Consider the following 11,853-nt stretch of genomic DNA (forward strand, 5'->3'; position numbering starts at 1 on the left):
GGGAGCTGGGGCGTGGCAGGGCACACGCATGACTCGGTCCCTTGGAAGAGGAAATCCTGACCCCAGCCAGCACCAGGGAGCCTCCATCCTCAGTCCTCCCTGCCCCCACACCCATCTTTCAAAGACTCAAGCACCACTAGTCCACACTCAGCCAGTTTATTAAAGTCAGGGAGCTTCATCAGGAATGCAGAGGGGAGAAGATGGGAGATGACCCACCCTCCTCTCTCAGCTACCCTTCTCCAACAACTCATCTGCAGCCCAGGTCCCCTGGGCTGACCCTAGGAGGTGGGGCTGGCGTCAGGCAGACTGCACTGCATAAATACTCGGAGGCCACAGCCTGAATCAGCAGCGTCAAGGGGCCAGGGAGACGAGATTTGGGGCAGAAAGAGGTGGCTCCAAGGGTACCTCTTCCCAGGCTTGCTCTGAGCCCGAGGGCGACCCCAAGCCAGAGAGAGGGGCCCCTGGGGTCTGGGGCTGCGGCCAGCCCTATCCTGCGAGTCTGGCAGGTAGCTCCGGGTGGCTGGGGGAGGAGCGGGGCGGGGCGCCGCCTTGCCCGGTGCCGGGGGCGCAGGGCGGTGTCAGGTGCTGTTGCCCTGCTCCTGCTCAAAGAGCAGCATGGCCAGCTGCGTGCGGGAGCCGAGGCTCTCGAGCGCGCTCTGGCGGCAGCGGTGGTATAGGTCTTCGCTGAGCCGCGCACTGCACGTCTGTGCCCGATAGTGCTGCAGCAACGCCGGCTCCACCGCCCGCAGCACATGCAGGCTGGAGAAACGCAGGAACAGCTCGTACACATCCAGGCTCTCCATCAGCTCCTCCTCCTGGTCCGAGGACGCTGCCAGCCGTGCTCGGGCCGCCACGTAGTCAGAGTTGTAGAAGCAGGTCTCGGTGGCCGCCTGGCGATCGAAACGGCCTGTGTCGCGGCCCAGTTCGGGGGGTCCCGGGCCCTGGGGTGGGGCCACGGCCGGGTGGAAGGCCTGGAAGTGCATGGGAAAGAAGGCCTGCCAGCCAGAGATGGCATGCATGCGGCAGCGGTTCAGGAAGTCAGGCGTGAGCACCGTGTCTGGCCCGGCCAGCAGGAACAGCGTGTCCAGCGGGTGCTTCTTGGAGAGGAGATCCATGAGGCGCAGTGGTGAGGGTGCGGCTGTCTGCACGCTGAGCCAGGGCACCCGGGCACCGGGGAAACGCCGCTCCAGCTCTGCCACATGGGCCTTGACGGGGGCAAAGACATCGGCGTGGGCCGCCCGCTGGGCCTGTCGGGGCTCATACAGTAGCAGTAGGGTCAGGGCTGCGGCAGCATCGCCAGGCTCCAGCGCCGCCGTGGCGAAGGCCTCCAGGAAGGCAGGGGCCAGGTCACGCTCGGCTGCGGCTAGTGGGAGTAACACAGTGAGACGCGAGGCCTCGGTGACGTAGGGCACGGGCAAGATCTCCACGCGACTCAGTGGCCGTAGCAGCTGCACCCGGCGGGTGAGGGGCCGGCGGCCCCCCTGGGGGGTCAGTGCCTCCAGCTGCAAGTCCAGCGTGTACTCCATCCCCCGGGCAGGATCGAAGCGTCGGTAGCCATTAACCAGTTGCTGTTTCTGGAGCCGCAGGGCTGGGTGGTATCGGCGGTTGAGCTCCTCTAGGGCTGCCCCCAGAACGTCCGCCACATCAGCCCGGTCAGCCCCACGCAGCGGGCAGCGTGGGGAGCCATCAGCGCAGGAGAAAGCATGTTGCTCTGTGAAATAGTCCCAGCGCAGCACCTCAAAGCGGGAGGCGGGGCGAGACGGTGCTGGAATGCCCACTGGCCAGGCAGCTGCCCGCTCCCCATCCGCTGCCAGGCGGCTGGTGTTCTGGATCTCCCACTGGGTTGGAGAAAGAGGCCATGAGCCAGGCGCGGACCACGGGGGCCAGCACGCAGCCGGGAGGCTGGGCAGGCAGCACGTGGCACTCAGCACAGGTCCCCAGTCCCTTGCCAACCTCGGCCCACTCAATGCTCCCACCTGTCCTTTACCCAGATGGGAGGCAGCCTAAGAATTAAATTGGAGAGGCTCCTCAGAAAAGGTAGAAGCAGACAGGGACCAGAAAGCAGGGATGCTCTGATTCTTGTGCTAATTTTTTTTATTTTCCTGGGATCTCTGAGACCTCTTAGGAAACCTCACTCTCCACTCTTCACCCCCTACCCCCTATCCTCCACCTCCTACCCTCCACACCCCCCTACTCCTAACTCCTCACCCCCCAAACTCCCTACCCCTCACCCCCAGCCCAGACCATACCTGTAACTCCTGGATCTCCTGGTATGTGCGTTCCAGTTCAGCTCGAGCAAAAGCCTTGTGCAGCTGGTACATGTGCACAGGGTCATGGACAGGGTGAGCAGTCAGGGCACTACGGAAACGAGGGTCCCCCTCCTGCACGGGCTCCCCAGGGCTCAGCTCCAGGTAGCTATAGTGGACCCCCTGGGGAGAGGAAGGGAAGTGGGAAATACGAAGGGACAGTGCCCTCCCCCCCAATATTGTGTGTCTCATCTCTCCATCCTATGACCTGTTGTGGACTTGGGGTCAGAATCCTGTGGGTGTCGGCCTACCTTGACCAGTTGTGAGCTTGTGTGACCTTGGGTAAGCCTCTGTCAGTTCATCTGTGAAACAGGCATGTGTCCTATCTCAGAGCTGTCCAGGGGCTCAAATAAAATAATAATGGCCAATACCAAACACCTACTATGTGCAAGCCTCCCTTATTTTTTCTAATCCTTATAACAAGCCTGAGAAATAATTATTTCCATTTGTATGGATGAGGACGCTCAGGACATTCAGTAACTTACCCAAGGTCACAGGGATAGAAAATGACAAAACAGCATAGAAACCCAGGCCTATATCTCCAACCACCCCCTCTGCCTCTCAGGGGGAAGTGCAGACACCCAGATGGGAGGCACCAGTGGGGTGGCTTCTCTTCCTACCTCGTGGTCGCCAGTGCAGCTCACCCCGGTGGCATCAAGGATGCAGCGGCCCAGCCACTCATCCGGGCGCGCACTGACAATGTCATTGCGGCAGGCTTCCAGGTGGGGGCGCAGCTGCTGCAGCAATGTGCGCGACAGCAGCACCCCAAAGCCCCCGTGGCAGTAGCGGCCTGGGGCAGGCTCTCCACCGATGAAGTCCTGGGGCCGGCCCAGATAGAGGTGGGCAGCGGCTGCCAGGCTGAGGCGGCCGACTAGGCGCGCCAGTCCGTGCGCCTCAGTGTAGGTGGCATCGGGTACTAGGAAGAACCAGTCGAAATCGTCGCCGTGCTGTTCCAGCAGGTGGCGCAGTGCCAGGTGCAGGTGCCCAATGGGCCGCTCCTCACCTAGTGTCACCACCGCCATACCTGGTGGTGCCCGGCGGCCCCTCGAGCCTGTCAGGAACACCACACGCTCTAGCCTGTGCCCCAGCGTGCGGTTCACGGCCACGCCCAGCGTAGGCAACGTGGCCTGTGAGGTCAGCACCGCCACGAGCAACTTCTGCCTGATGCCCAGCTCCGTGCTGATGTAGCGGGTCCTGGGGTGGGGGAAAGATGGCCCAAGGTTATCAAAAAGACAAGTAGGGCAGGCAGAGGGTAGCATACATAGGCTTCAGCAGGTCATGTCCTCCATGGGCCTGTTTCCTCATTTATGATAGAATAACTCTTCTAGGGGTCACGAGGATTTAAGGGAATTGTTGTCCTTACCTACCCAAGTGCTTTTAAAACGGAGATAGTATTATCCATGCAGATACGAGAGATATATTATGGGTCTCATTCTCTAGTTTGTTATTTAGTAGTTGAATCTTTGAGTGAGTTATTTAACCCATCTAAACCTTGACTTCCCTGGTGGCTCACATGGTAAAGCATCTGCCTATAATGCGGGAGACCCAGGTTCAGTCCCTGGGTTGGGAAGATCCTCTGGGGAAGGAAATGGCAACCCACTCCAGTACTCTTGCCTGGAAAATCCAATGAACAGAGAAGTATGGTAGGCTACAGTGCATGGGGTCCCAAAGAGTTGGAAGCGACTTTTCTTTCACTTTCACTTTCAAACCTTGGGTAGCCTCATCTGTAAAATGAGATGACTGTATCCCTTTAAAGCACTTTGCCAAATTCTTGGCACACAGGTACTGCACACATCATGTACATATTTATTTCTAAAAATATGCCATTATACCACAAATACATCACAGAAATGATGTAAACGGATAGATGCCATTGAGGCATAGTGAATGTGTTTGGGGGGGCTCAGGGATTCAGAAACTTATGTTCCATAATACGGAAGGTAAGTTGAAGAATTGGAATTTGAACTCAGTGTTACTTAGGAGAAATTATTTCAACTCATAGGCAGAGGCATTAATGGGATGGGTACATCATCCTTTCCCCACAAACCTCCCTCTTTCCCAGATGCCCACCCAGGAACAGGAGATACAGGTAAATCCTTGTTGGTGTTTGGTCAGTAAGTCATATCTGACTCTTTATGACCCCATGGACTGTAGCCCGCCAGGCTCTTCTGTCCATGGGATTTCCCAGGCAAGAATACTGGAGTGGGTTGCCACTGCCTTCTCTAGGGGATCTTCCTGATCCAGGGATCAAATCCAGGTCTCCTGCACTGGTAGGTGAATTCTCTTACTGCTGAGCCACCAGGGAAGCCCCCACAGATAAATCCTAGTTCTCTCTTTTCTCTTTCCCTCTCTCAATGCACCCATTCTATATACTAGTCATTTCTCTAAACCTAACACCCAGTGAGCCCTGAAGACCTTTGAGGGTCCAGGGGGTCAAGCAGGTCTAGGTCAGAGGCGAGTGAGTTCTGCCCAGTCTGGATGGAGCCTCCAAACCTTCCCAGGGAGCAGGGCCATCGGAAATGATCGGAGCCCAAAGACTTCCTGGCTTGTCAGACCCTTCCTTCCGGGGCCTGATCCAGCCCCAGGCGGCCTCCTCTGCGCACCCATCCCAGCCGGTTCCCAGGGGGTGGGGCAGGCGGATCCAATCCTTACCTGACGGCCTTTTTGGCGGCCTGGCCAGGCTGTGCAGGGTGGTAGGGCAAGACACGCGGCTCCCAGTTCTCCCCGGCGCCTGCACCGGCCCCGGGCCTTTCGCGCTCCGCTCCGGGCTGCACCGAGTTGGGCCGGCGCGCCGCATTGGTGTTGCCGCGCGGAGGCAGCTCAGAATCTCCGGGCTGGGGCGGCCCTGGGCCGCAAGGCTCCTCCACCCAGGTGACGCTAAGCAGGCTCAGAGTGAAGCCCAGAGAGATACCCACGGCCACGGGCCCCGCGGGCCTCAGTACCGACAACAGCAGCGATGCCCGCATGGCGCCCGGACAGCGGGCCCCCGGCCCTGGAGCAGCCCCAGAGCCGCAAGAGGAGGCTTCGAGGGGGCGGGACCGGGGAGGGGGCGGATCCGGAGGTCCCGAGCCAAGCGGGCGGGCCCCCTCCCTCCCCTCCGAGCAGGGCCAGCCGCCGGAGCGGAATCCCCTGCGCCGCGTTCCTGTGCCCCTCCAGCTGCCGCTCGGTACCGCGTAGGGTCCCGGCGCTGGGCGCGGGAGCCTCCGCCGAGGCCGCCGCTGTCCGACGTGTCACTGGAAGGGCCCCGCCTCCGGGGTGGGGTCTCGGGCTCCAGCTACCGGAGAGGGAGGAGAAGGGGGAGGTTAAAGGGGAAGGACCCCCGGAAGTGCCCCCTCCTCAGTGAGGGAGAGGCAGACGTCGGGGGCGGAGTCCCCTACCTCCCCCCGCGGCGTGGTTGGTGCGTCCCCTGTGACGTCAGAAGCAGCCCGCCCCTGCCTGGATGGTGCGCCCTGAGTGACGTAAGGAGCAGAGGCCGGAGCTGTCCATCAGCACCAAAGGCCGCGGGCGGGCTCAGGGCATGGGGCCGCGGCTCTGGGGCAGCCCGAGCCCCTGCTCCTGCTTCTTTCCCTTCCCCAGGCCCAGCCTAAGTCCCCGGACGTCGCGGGACTGGAGTGCCAGCCGGTGTTGGAGGCGGAGCGGCGTCGCCGCCGCGCAGGGACCGGTCCCTCCGGCCCAGCAGCCCCCTTCCCCTCACCGCGGACTTTTACCGGACCCCAGTCAGCTGGAGGCTCTGGCGCCCGGCGACCGCGGCCCCTCCGGCCCCTGCACAGCCTCTTTCGCTCAGAAGCTCAGGTCGCCTCCAGCCCAGGTAGATCTTGGATAATCCCAGATTTAACCGCCCACAGACCAGTCTCCTGGCTGTCTCCTCACCGGCAGCACGCTGCCCTCATCTCCCCCCAACTTAGTCCCCCTTTTAACTTCTTCATCCCAGCTCCCTCTAGCCAGGCACTTTTCCCCTCTTTTGTCTTTTGTCCCTTACTTCAGGGATGCTTCCAGAGCTGTGTAATGTGGGCACCACTCCTTTGTCCACTGTATCTTTGCCTAGTTCTCCACTCCCATCTCACCCTCATCCTGGTGGAGACCCAGGACTCCTCCTTGACCCCCAACTTCCTCTCTGTCAGGCTGACGTGGGAGGGTGACTCCCTTCTGTTCCCAGCACTATGCCGGGCACTGTGGCAACACTTCGGTTCCAGTTGCTGCCCCCGGAGCCAGATGATGCCTTCTGGGGAGCACCCTGTGAACAGCCCCTGGAGCGCAGGTACGAGGCACTTCCAGCGCTCGTCTGCATCATGTGCTGTCTGTTTGGAGTCGTCTACTGCTTCTTCGGTAAGACCCCATCATTCCTTACTTGGGCCCCCCCTGTTTCCCCAAGTTATTTTTCTGAGGCACCTCAAACCTTCTTTGGAACTTTACCATGAACTATCTGTCTTTTCTCTTTTTTCATCCCGTACATGTTTGTAGATCATTTAGACTCTAGATCCTAGAGAACACAGGTTTTGATTTAGGTGTGCTTGGATTTGAACCTGGTTCTGCACTTTACTAATTACAATGCCTTGGGCACATTAACCGTTCTAAGCCTCAGTTTTCTCATATGAACAGTGGAAACAATGATATTTGTCTCACACGAGGTTGTTGTGAAAATAATAAACACTCAATAAATAATAGCTATTGTGGTGAAGATGTGTTTGGGTCACTATTCTAGGTAGGCACCAAAAACATTTAGAAGGGTGAGTTAACATGGTCCCTTACCATGGGGCATAATGTCTAATGAGGGAGAGACTTCTGGCATATTCATACCTGCGATATATATTAGAGGGAGCTAAATGGTGATCACATACATGGAGATATATATACAGGCAGGCTCCAGTAATCAGTGCTCCTGTGGATGGCTGTCCAGGACACGAGGGAGTTTGGTTGGATAGGCAAGTGGGGGCTGAAATCCAGTCCATGCTCCACTTGCCAAACTCTAGAGCTTGGTGCAAGGCTGCTTTGCCTAGAGGAAGGCACAACTTTTTCTAATTTGCACCAAAGTGCCAGATGGTCTAGTGGAGTAGGTGCCCAGTGACTCTATAGCAAGAAGTACAGAACTTCAGATAGGGAAGTGAGGTTTATTGGCTGAGCATCCAGGGAAAGCCTCCAGGCAGAGCATTACAGGTGGCTGGATGAAGTGCAAAGGAAGCTTGGAGGTCTGAGTTCCAGGTTGGGCAGAAACAGGGCAGGACTTATGCTCTGCAGCCTTTACACCTCCCCCTAGAATGGCTGGGTAGTAGGCAGGCATGGAAGCCAGATGGTCCCTCTCTTTCCACCTCCAAACTCTGGGCTGAACAATTGCAGAGTGGGCAGGAGGAAGAGCCCTTCTATAGGTTCAGGACACATTCTGGGTCTCCAAGGAGTCTGTGTCACCTCACCCCCTCCACTATTTATACCCAATCCCTCTACAGTTGCCCAGTGCAGCCTGCCAATCCTTCTCCTGGGCTTCCCTGCCCTGTGGCTCTTGGAGGCTCTCACTCTCAGGCTCTTGGACCCTTTGAGACATTGTGCATGCCCTACTCCTTTTCCTGATCCTAGAACCTCCTAGACTCCAGTGCTTCCTCTCATTCCTAGCACTGATTCTCTTTTTTATAACCTTTCTCTTTGGCTCTCCCTGATCATTTGACTCCCATCTCTGACTTCCATCTTCTCAGCTTTTCCGGGTCCCTCACACTTCCAGGTACCCTTACTGGACCTAATGGCCCTATAACCTCCATTTTTCTGAAACTCCACACCACTATTTGCCCTATAATCCACTTTGACTCCCTATGGCTCCTTGTGAACCCTATTGACACCCCCACCAAGCTATCTCATTACCTTCCATCCCTCTGATTCTATTACTCCTAACACAGGGGAATCCCTATGACCCTGTTGTCTGTTTGCCCCCACCATGATCTCAATGATTCCATTTTTTCTGGCTTCAATATTATTACCCTCTCTCAAAAACCCTTTAATACGCTCAATGATCCCACATCTGTCAATTCCCCTGACCTGAAAAGATTTCATCTTTCTGAACCTGTGTGACCTCATCTCTCAAGTTCTTTCTGACTTCCAAATACCTCATCCCTCTGAACAATCCCACCCTAAGGACTCCAGGGATTTTATTGGTCTTCTATCTGTGACCCCAGTGACCTCTCTCTCTGACCTCTATGATTCCAAAAACCCTAGTGACCCTGTAACTGATACAATGAACTATCTCTATCTCAAAAACCCAACATTCCTTTCAATGACTGTCTGTTTCCCAGAGACTCCCAATGACCTATCTCTCTGACCTTCCTTGATCCCAGTGGTCCCTTCACTGTTGCCCTCAGGACCCCAGTGACCCCCAATTCTCTGAGCTTAGTGTCCTGCCTCTGGTTCCCCTGTAATTCCTTGTTCTTGACCCCTCTGACCTCCTACCTCCAGCCCCGTGACCTTGTTTTGGCCTCTCACTAGCCCCTGTTTCCCTCCAGGTTACCGTTGCTTCAAGGCAGTACTCTTTCTCACCGGGTTGCTGTTTGGCTCGGTGGTCATCTTCCTGCTGTGCTACCGAGAGCGGGTGCTGGAGACGCAGCTGAGTGCTGGGGCAAGCGCAGGCATCGCGCTGGGCATCGGGCTGCTCTGCGGGCTGGTGGCCATGCTGGTGCGCAGTGTGGGCCTCTTCCTGGTGGGCCTGCTGCTTGGGCTTCTGCTTGCCGCTGCCGCCCTGCTGGGCTCCGCACCCTACTACCAGCCGGGCTCTGTCTGGGGCCCCCTGGGGCTGCTGCTGGGGGGCGGCCTGCTCTGCGCCCTGCTCACTCTACGCTGGCCCCGCCCGCTCACCACCCTGGCCACCGCGGTGACTGGTGCCGCGCTCATCGCCACGGCTGCGGACTACTTTGCCGAACTGCTGCTGCTGGCGCGCTACGCGGTGGAGCGTCTGCGGGCTGCCCCTGTACCCCCCCTCTGCTGGCGGAGCTGGGCCCTGCTGGCACTGTGGCCCCTGCTTAGCCTCATGGGCGTTCTGGTGCAGTGGCGGGTGACGACCGAGCGGGATTCCCACACGGAAGGTGAGAGGGTACATGCCAGGGTGGGCATGACAGACATGGGTGGTTGAGTGGGGGGATCTGAGCTGTTGAGGATGGGGTGGGAGCTGTAGGCACCAGCAGCAGAAGGCCTCAGTTGAGTTACAGAGAGCTGACTGGCTCAGGGTCTGGGAAAGCAGGACCTCAGTGCCACCGTCCATGCCACAACAACAGATGGAACAGCGGCTCTGTGCCAAGCCCCTTCCAGGCATCTGGGGATGCAACAGAGACAAAAATGGAAAAGGCCCCCATCCTTCCAGGGTTACATCCAGGGTGAGGGAGACAGACAATAGGCAGACTAACAAGATAATTCCCATTGTGTGGACTGATATGAAAGAGGTGTGCAGGATAATGTGACGTATGGACAGGGTGGCCAAGGAGGGGTGTCACATGGAAGAGGTGACATTTAAGCAGAGACCTGAAGGATAAGGCACCAGCCATACAAAGAGCTAGAGAAGAGGGAAGAGCAAGGGCGAGAGCCTGAGAGGGAATGAGCTTGGCCTGGTGAGGAGGTGGGGCGGGAGTGGGGGTTGAGGGGGGGCGACTGTGTGGCCACAGTGGGCCATAATGAGGACTCCGGATTTTATTAGAGGGCTGGTGAGATGCCATTGGAAGTTTAGCAGGAGGGATATAAACTAATTAAGTATCTTCTGGCTTCTGAGTGTAGAAAGCATCAGGGAAGGCAGGTGTAGAAGGGGAGCCAGTGGGGAGGCAGCTTAGTTGTCCAGTTTAGGGATGATGTTGGCCAATCTAGGTGAGTCACCTATGACTCCAGACTGGGAGAGGGGTAGGGTAGCAGCCCGGAAGAGGTACCTAGAGCCTAGGAATCTTCCCTAAAGACCTTTGGAAGAAAAGACCTATGGGAAGCCCTATCTGGCAAGTGGGAGACCAGGAAAGTAAAGGAGGAGAGGTTTCAGACCAGGGGCATCTGGGAGCCTATGTGGGCCTCTGAGAACCTTGCTCTTCCCCACCCTTCGCAGTGGTCATCAGCCGGCAGCGCCGACGTGTGCAACTGATGCGGATTCGGCAGCAAGAAGAACGCAAGGAGAAGCGGCGCAAAAAGAGACCCCCAAGGGCTCTCCCCAGAGGCTCTCGGGCTCCTCCGAGGCCTGGGCCCCCTGACCCTGCTTATCGGCGTAGGCCAGTGCCCATCAAGCGCTTCAATGGAGACATCCTCTCCCCGGTGAGCACCTCGAGCCCTTCCCTCCAGCCCAAGTGGGGAGAAGGGGGTGTTGGACTCTCTGTCCAAGCTGGACTGGGCCTTCCCCAGGGCTGGTCACTGTCTAGAAGGCCTAGGACTTGTCCACCACCATAACCCCCGTAGTTAGGGGCCTGATGGGTAACGGGAAGAGGTGACCTGGGTGTGGATTTTAATGAGGCATGGTACAGGGAAGGGTCTCAGGGCTGTGGACTCTGGGGGTGGTGAGGTCCCAGACCGGCAGAAGACCAGGATGGGTCTCAGGCTTGTGATGGTGCAGGCTGAGGCCATCTGCCTGGGTGGCTTTCAGGGCAGGGGTCCGCAGTGGCACTCTCACACCTGTGTTTCCTCTCCCACAGAGTTACATCCAGAGCTTCCGGGATCGACAGACTGGGAGCTCTCTGAGCTCCTTCATGGCCTCACCCACAGATGCGGACTATGAGTACGGGTCCCGGGGCCCGCTGACGGCCTGCTCTGGGCCTCCAGTGCGGGTATAGCAGTCCAGCTGCTCCTGCTCGCCTACACTCATCGGTCACCAGCTCTGCCGGCTTGGGGAGGCCTGCTGGGCCGAGGCTCAGCCCACCTGGCCTTGTACCCTTTGGCTGTTCCTTTCCCTACCCTGGAGAGGGATGGCTTGGCCACCAGATGGGAGGACCTGCTCAGGCTTGGCCTGGCCTGAGGAGAGAGCCCCTCCCAAGCTCCCCAGGAGTTCCTGAGGGACGCGAGTGTGAGCCCCACTGGGCTGTGCTCAGGGTTGTGAGTGTGTCGCCTGTGTGTGTGCGTGTGGAGGGGTGGGCTTGGAGGGGACCTTGGGACCCTTGCCTTAGATTTCTGATTGGTAGGGCTTCTCCAAGGGTGGCCCCACCTCCTCACCCACTGCTGGGGTCCCATGGGCCAGTCTCCTGCATGTCTAAGTGGAGGAGGTCTGCCTTCCTCCCCCATCACCTCCACTTCTCAGCCAGACTCATCTAAGGCTTCTTGTCCTTGTCCATGGGGCAGACTGCAGTGGTCCTCACTCTAGTCCCCTGTCCTCTGCAAGTCACCAGCCCAAGGGTAGTGGCAGGGGATGGGGTGGAGGGTGCTGCTCTGGCCTGGGTCTGGCAAGGGGGCTAGGAGGAGGGGGCTTAAGTGCACGGTGCATGTCTGGTGTCTGTCATGCCACTCTGGACACCTCATGCTTCTGTCTCCTCCCACCCCACCCTGTTTTACATCTTTTATAAATGTGCCAAACTGTGAGGCTTCTGCCAGTAGTGGTGGTCTTAATGGCTGGCGCTTC

The 11,853-nt window shown here is 58.1% G+C and overlaps 2 protein-coding genes across 3 annotated transcripts; one reads left to right on the forward strand and one right to left on the reverse strand.

The window, feature by feature from the left end:
* Positions 1 to 136: 136 nt before the first annotated feature.
* On the reverse strand, positions 137 to 5,566 carry CHPF (chondroitin polymerizing factor). The gene is made up of 4 exons (NM_001205751.2): positions 4,959 to 5,566; positions 2,927 to 3,500; positions 2,250 to 2,429; positions 137 to 1,838 (listed from the first exon to the last, which is right to left on the reverse strand). The coding sequence occupies exons 1-4, from the start codon at positions 5,270 to 5,272 to the stop codon at positions 579 to 581; spliced, it is 2,328 nt and encodes a 775-aa protein (NP_001192680.2). The 5' UTR covers positions 5,273 to 5,566; the 3' UTR covers positions 137 to 578.
* Positions 5,567 to 5,645: 79 nt separating this feature from the next.
* On the forward strand, positions 5,646 to 11,813 carry TMEM198 (transmembrane protein 198). Of its 2 annotated transcripts, NM_001078110.1 has the most exon segments (6): positions 5,752 to 5,764; positions 5,883 to 6,114; positions 6,428 to 6,632; positions 8,789 to 9,364; positions 10,360 to 10,562; positions 10,937 to 11,813. In NM_001078110.1, coding segments are annotated over 4 exon segments (1,083 nt in total). In that variant the 5' UTR covers positions 5,752 to 5,764; positions 5,883 to 6,114; positions 6,428 to 6,466; the 3' UTR covers positions 11,075 to 11,813.
* The last annotated feature ends 40 nt before the right edge of the window (positions 11,814 to 11,853 follow it).

Source organism: Bos taurus, chromosome 2, assembly GCF_002263795.3.
Source record: "Bos taurus isolate L1 Dominette 01449 registration number 42190680 breed Hereford chromosome 2, ARS-UCD2.0, whole genome shotgun sequence".
Classification (NCBI taxonomy): domain Eukaryota; kingdom Metazoa; phylum Chordata; class Mammalia; order Artiodactyla; family Bovidae; genus Bos; species Bos taurus.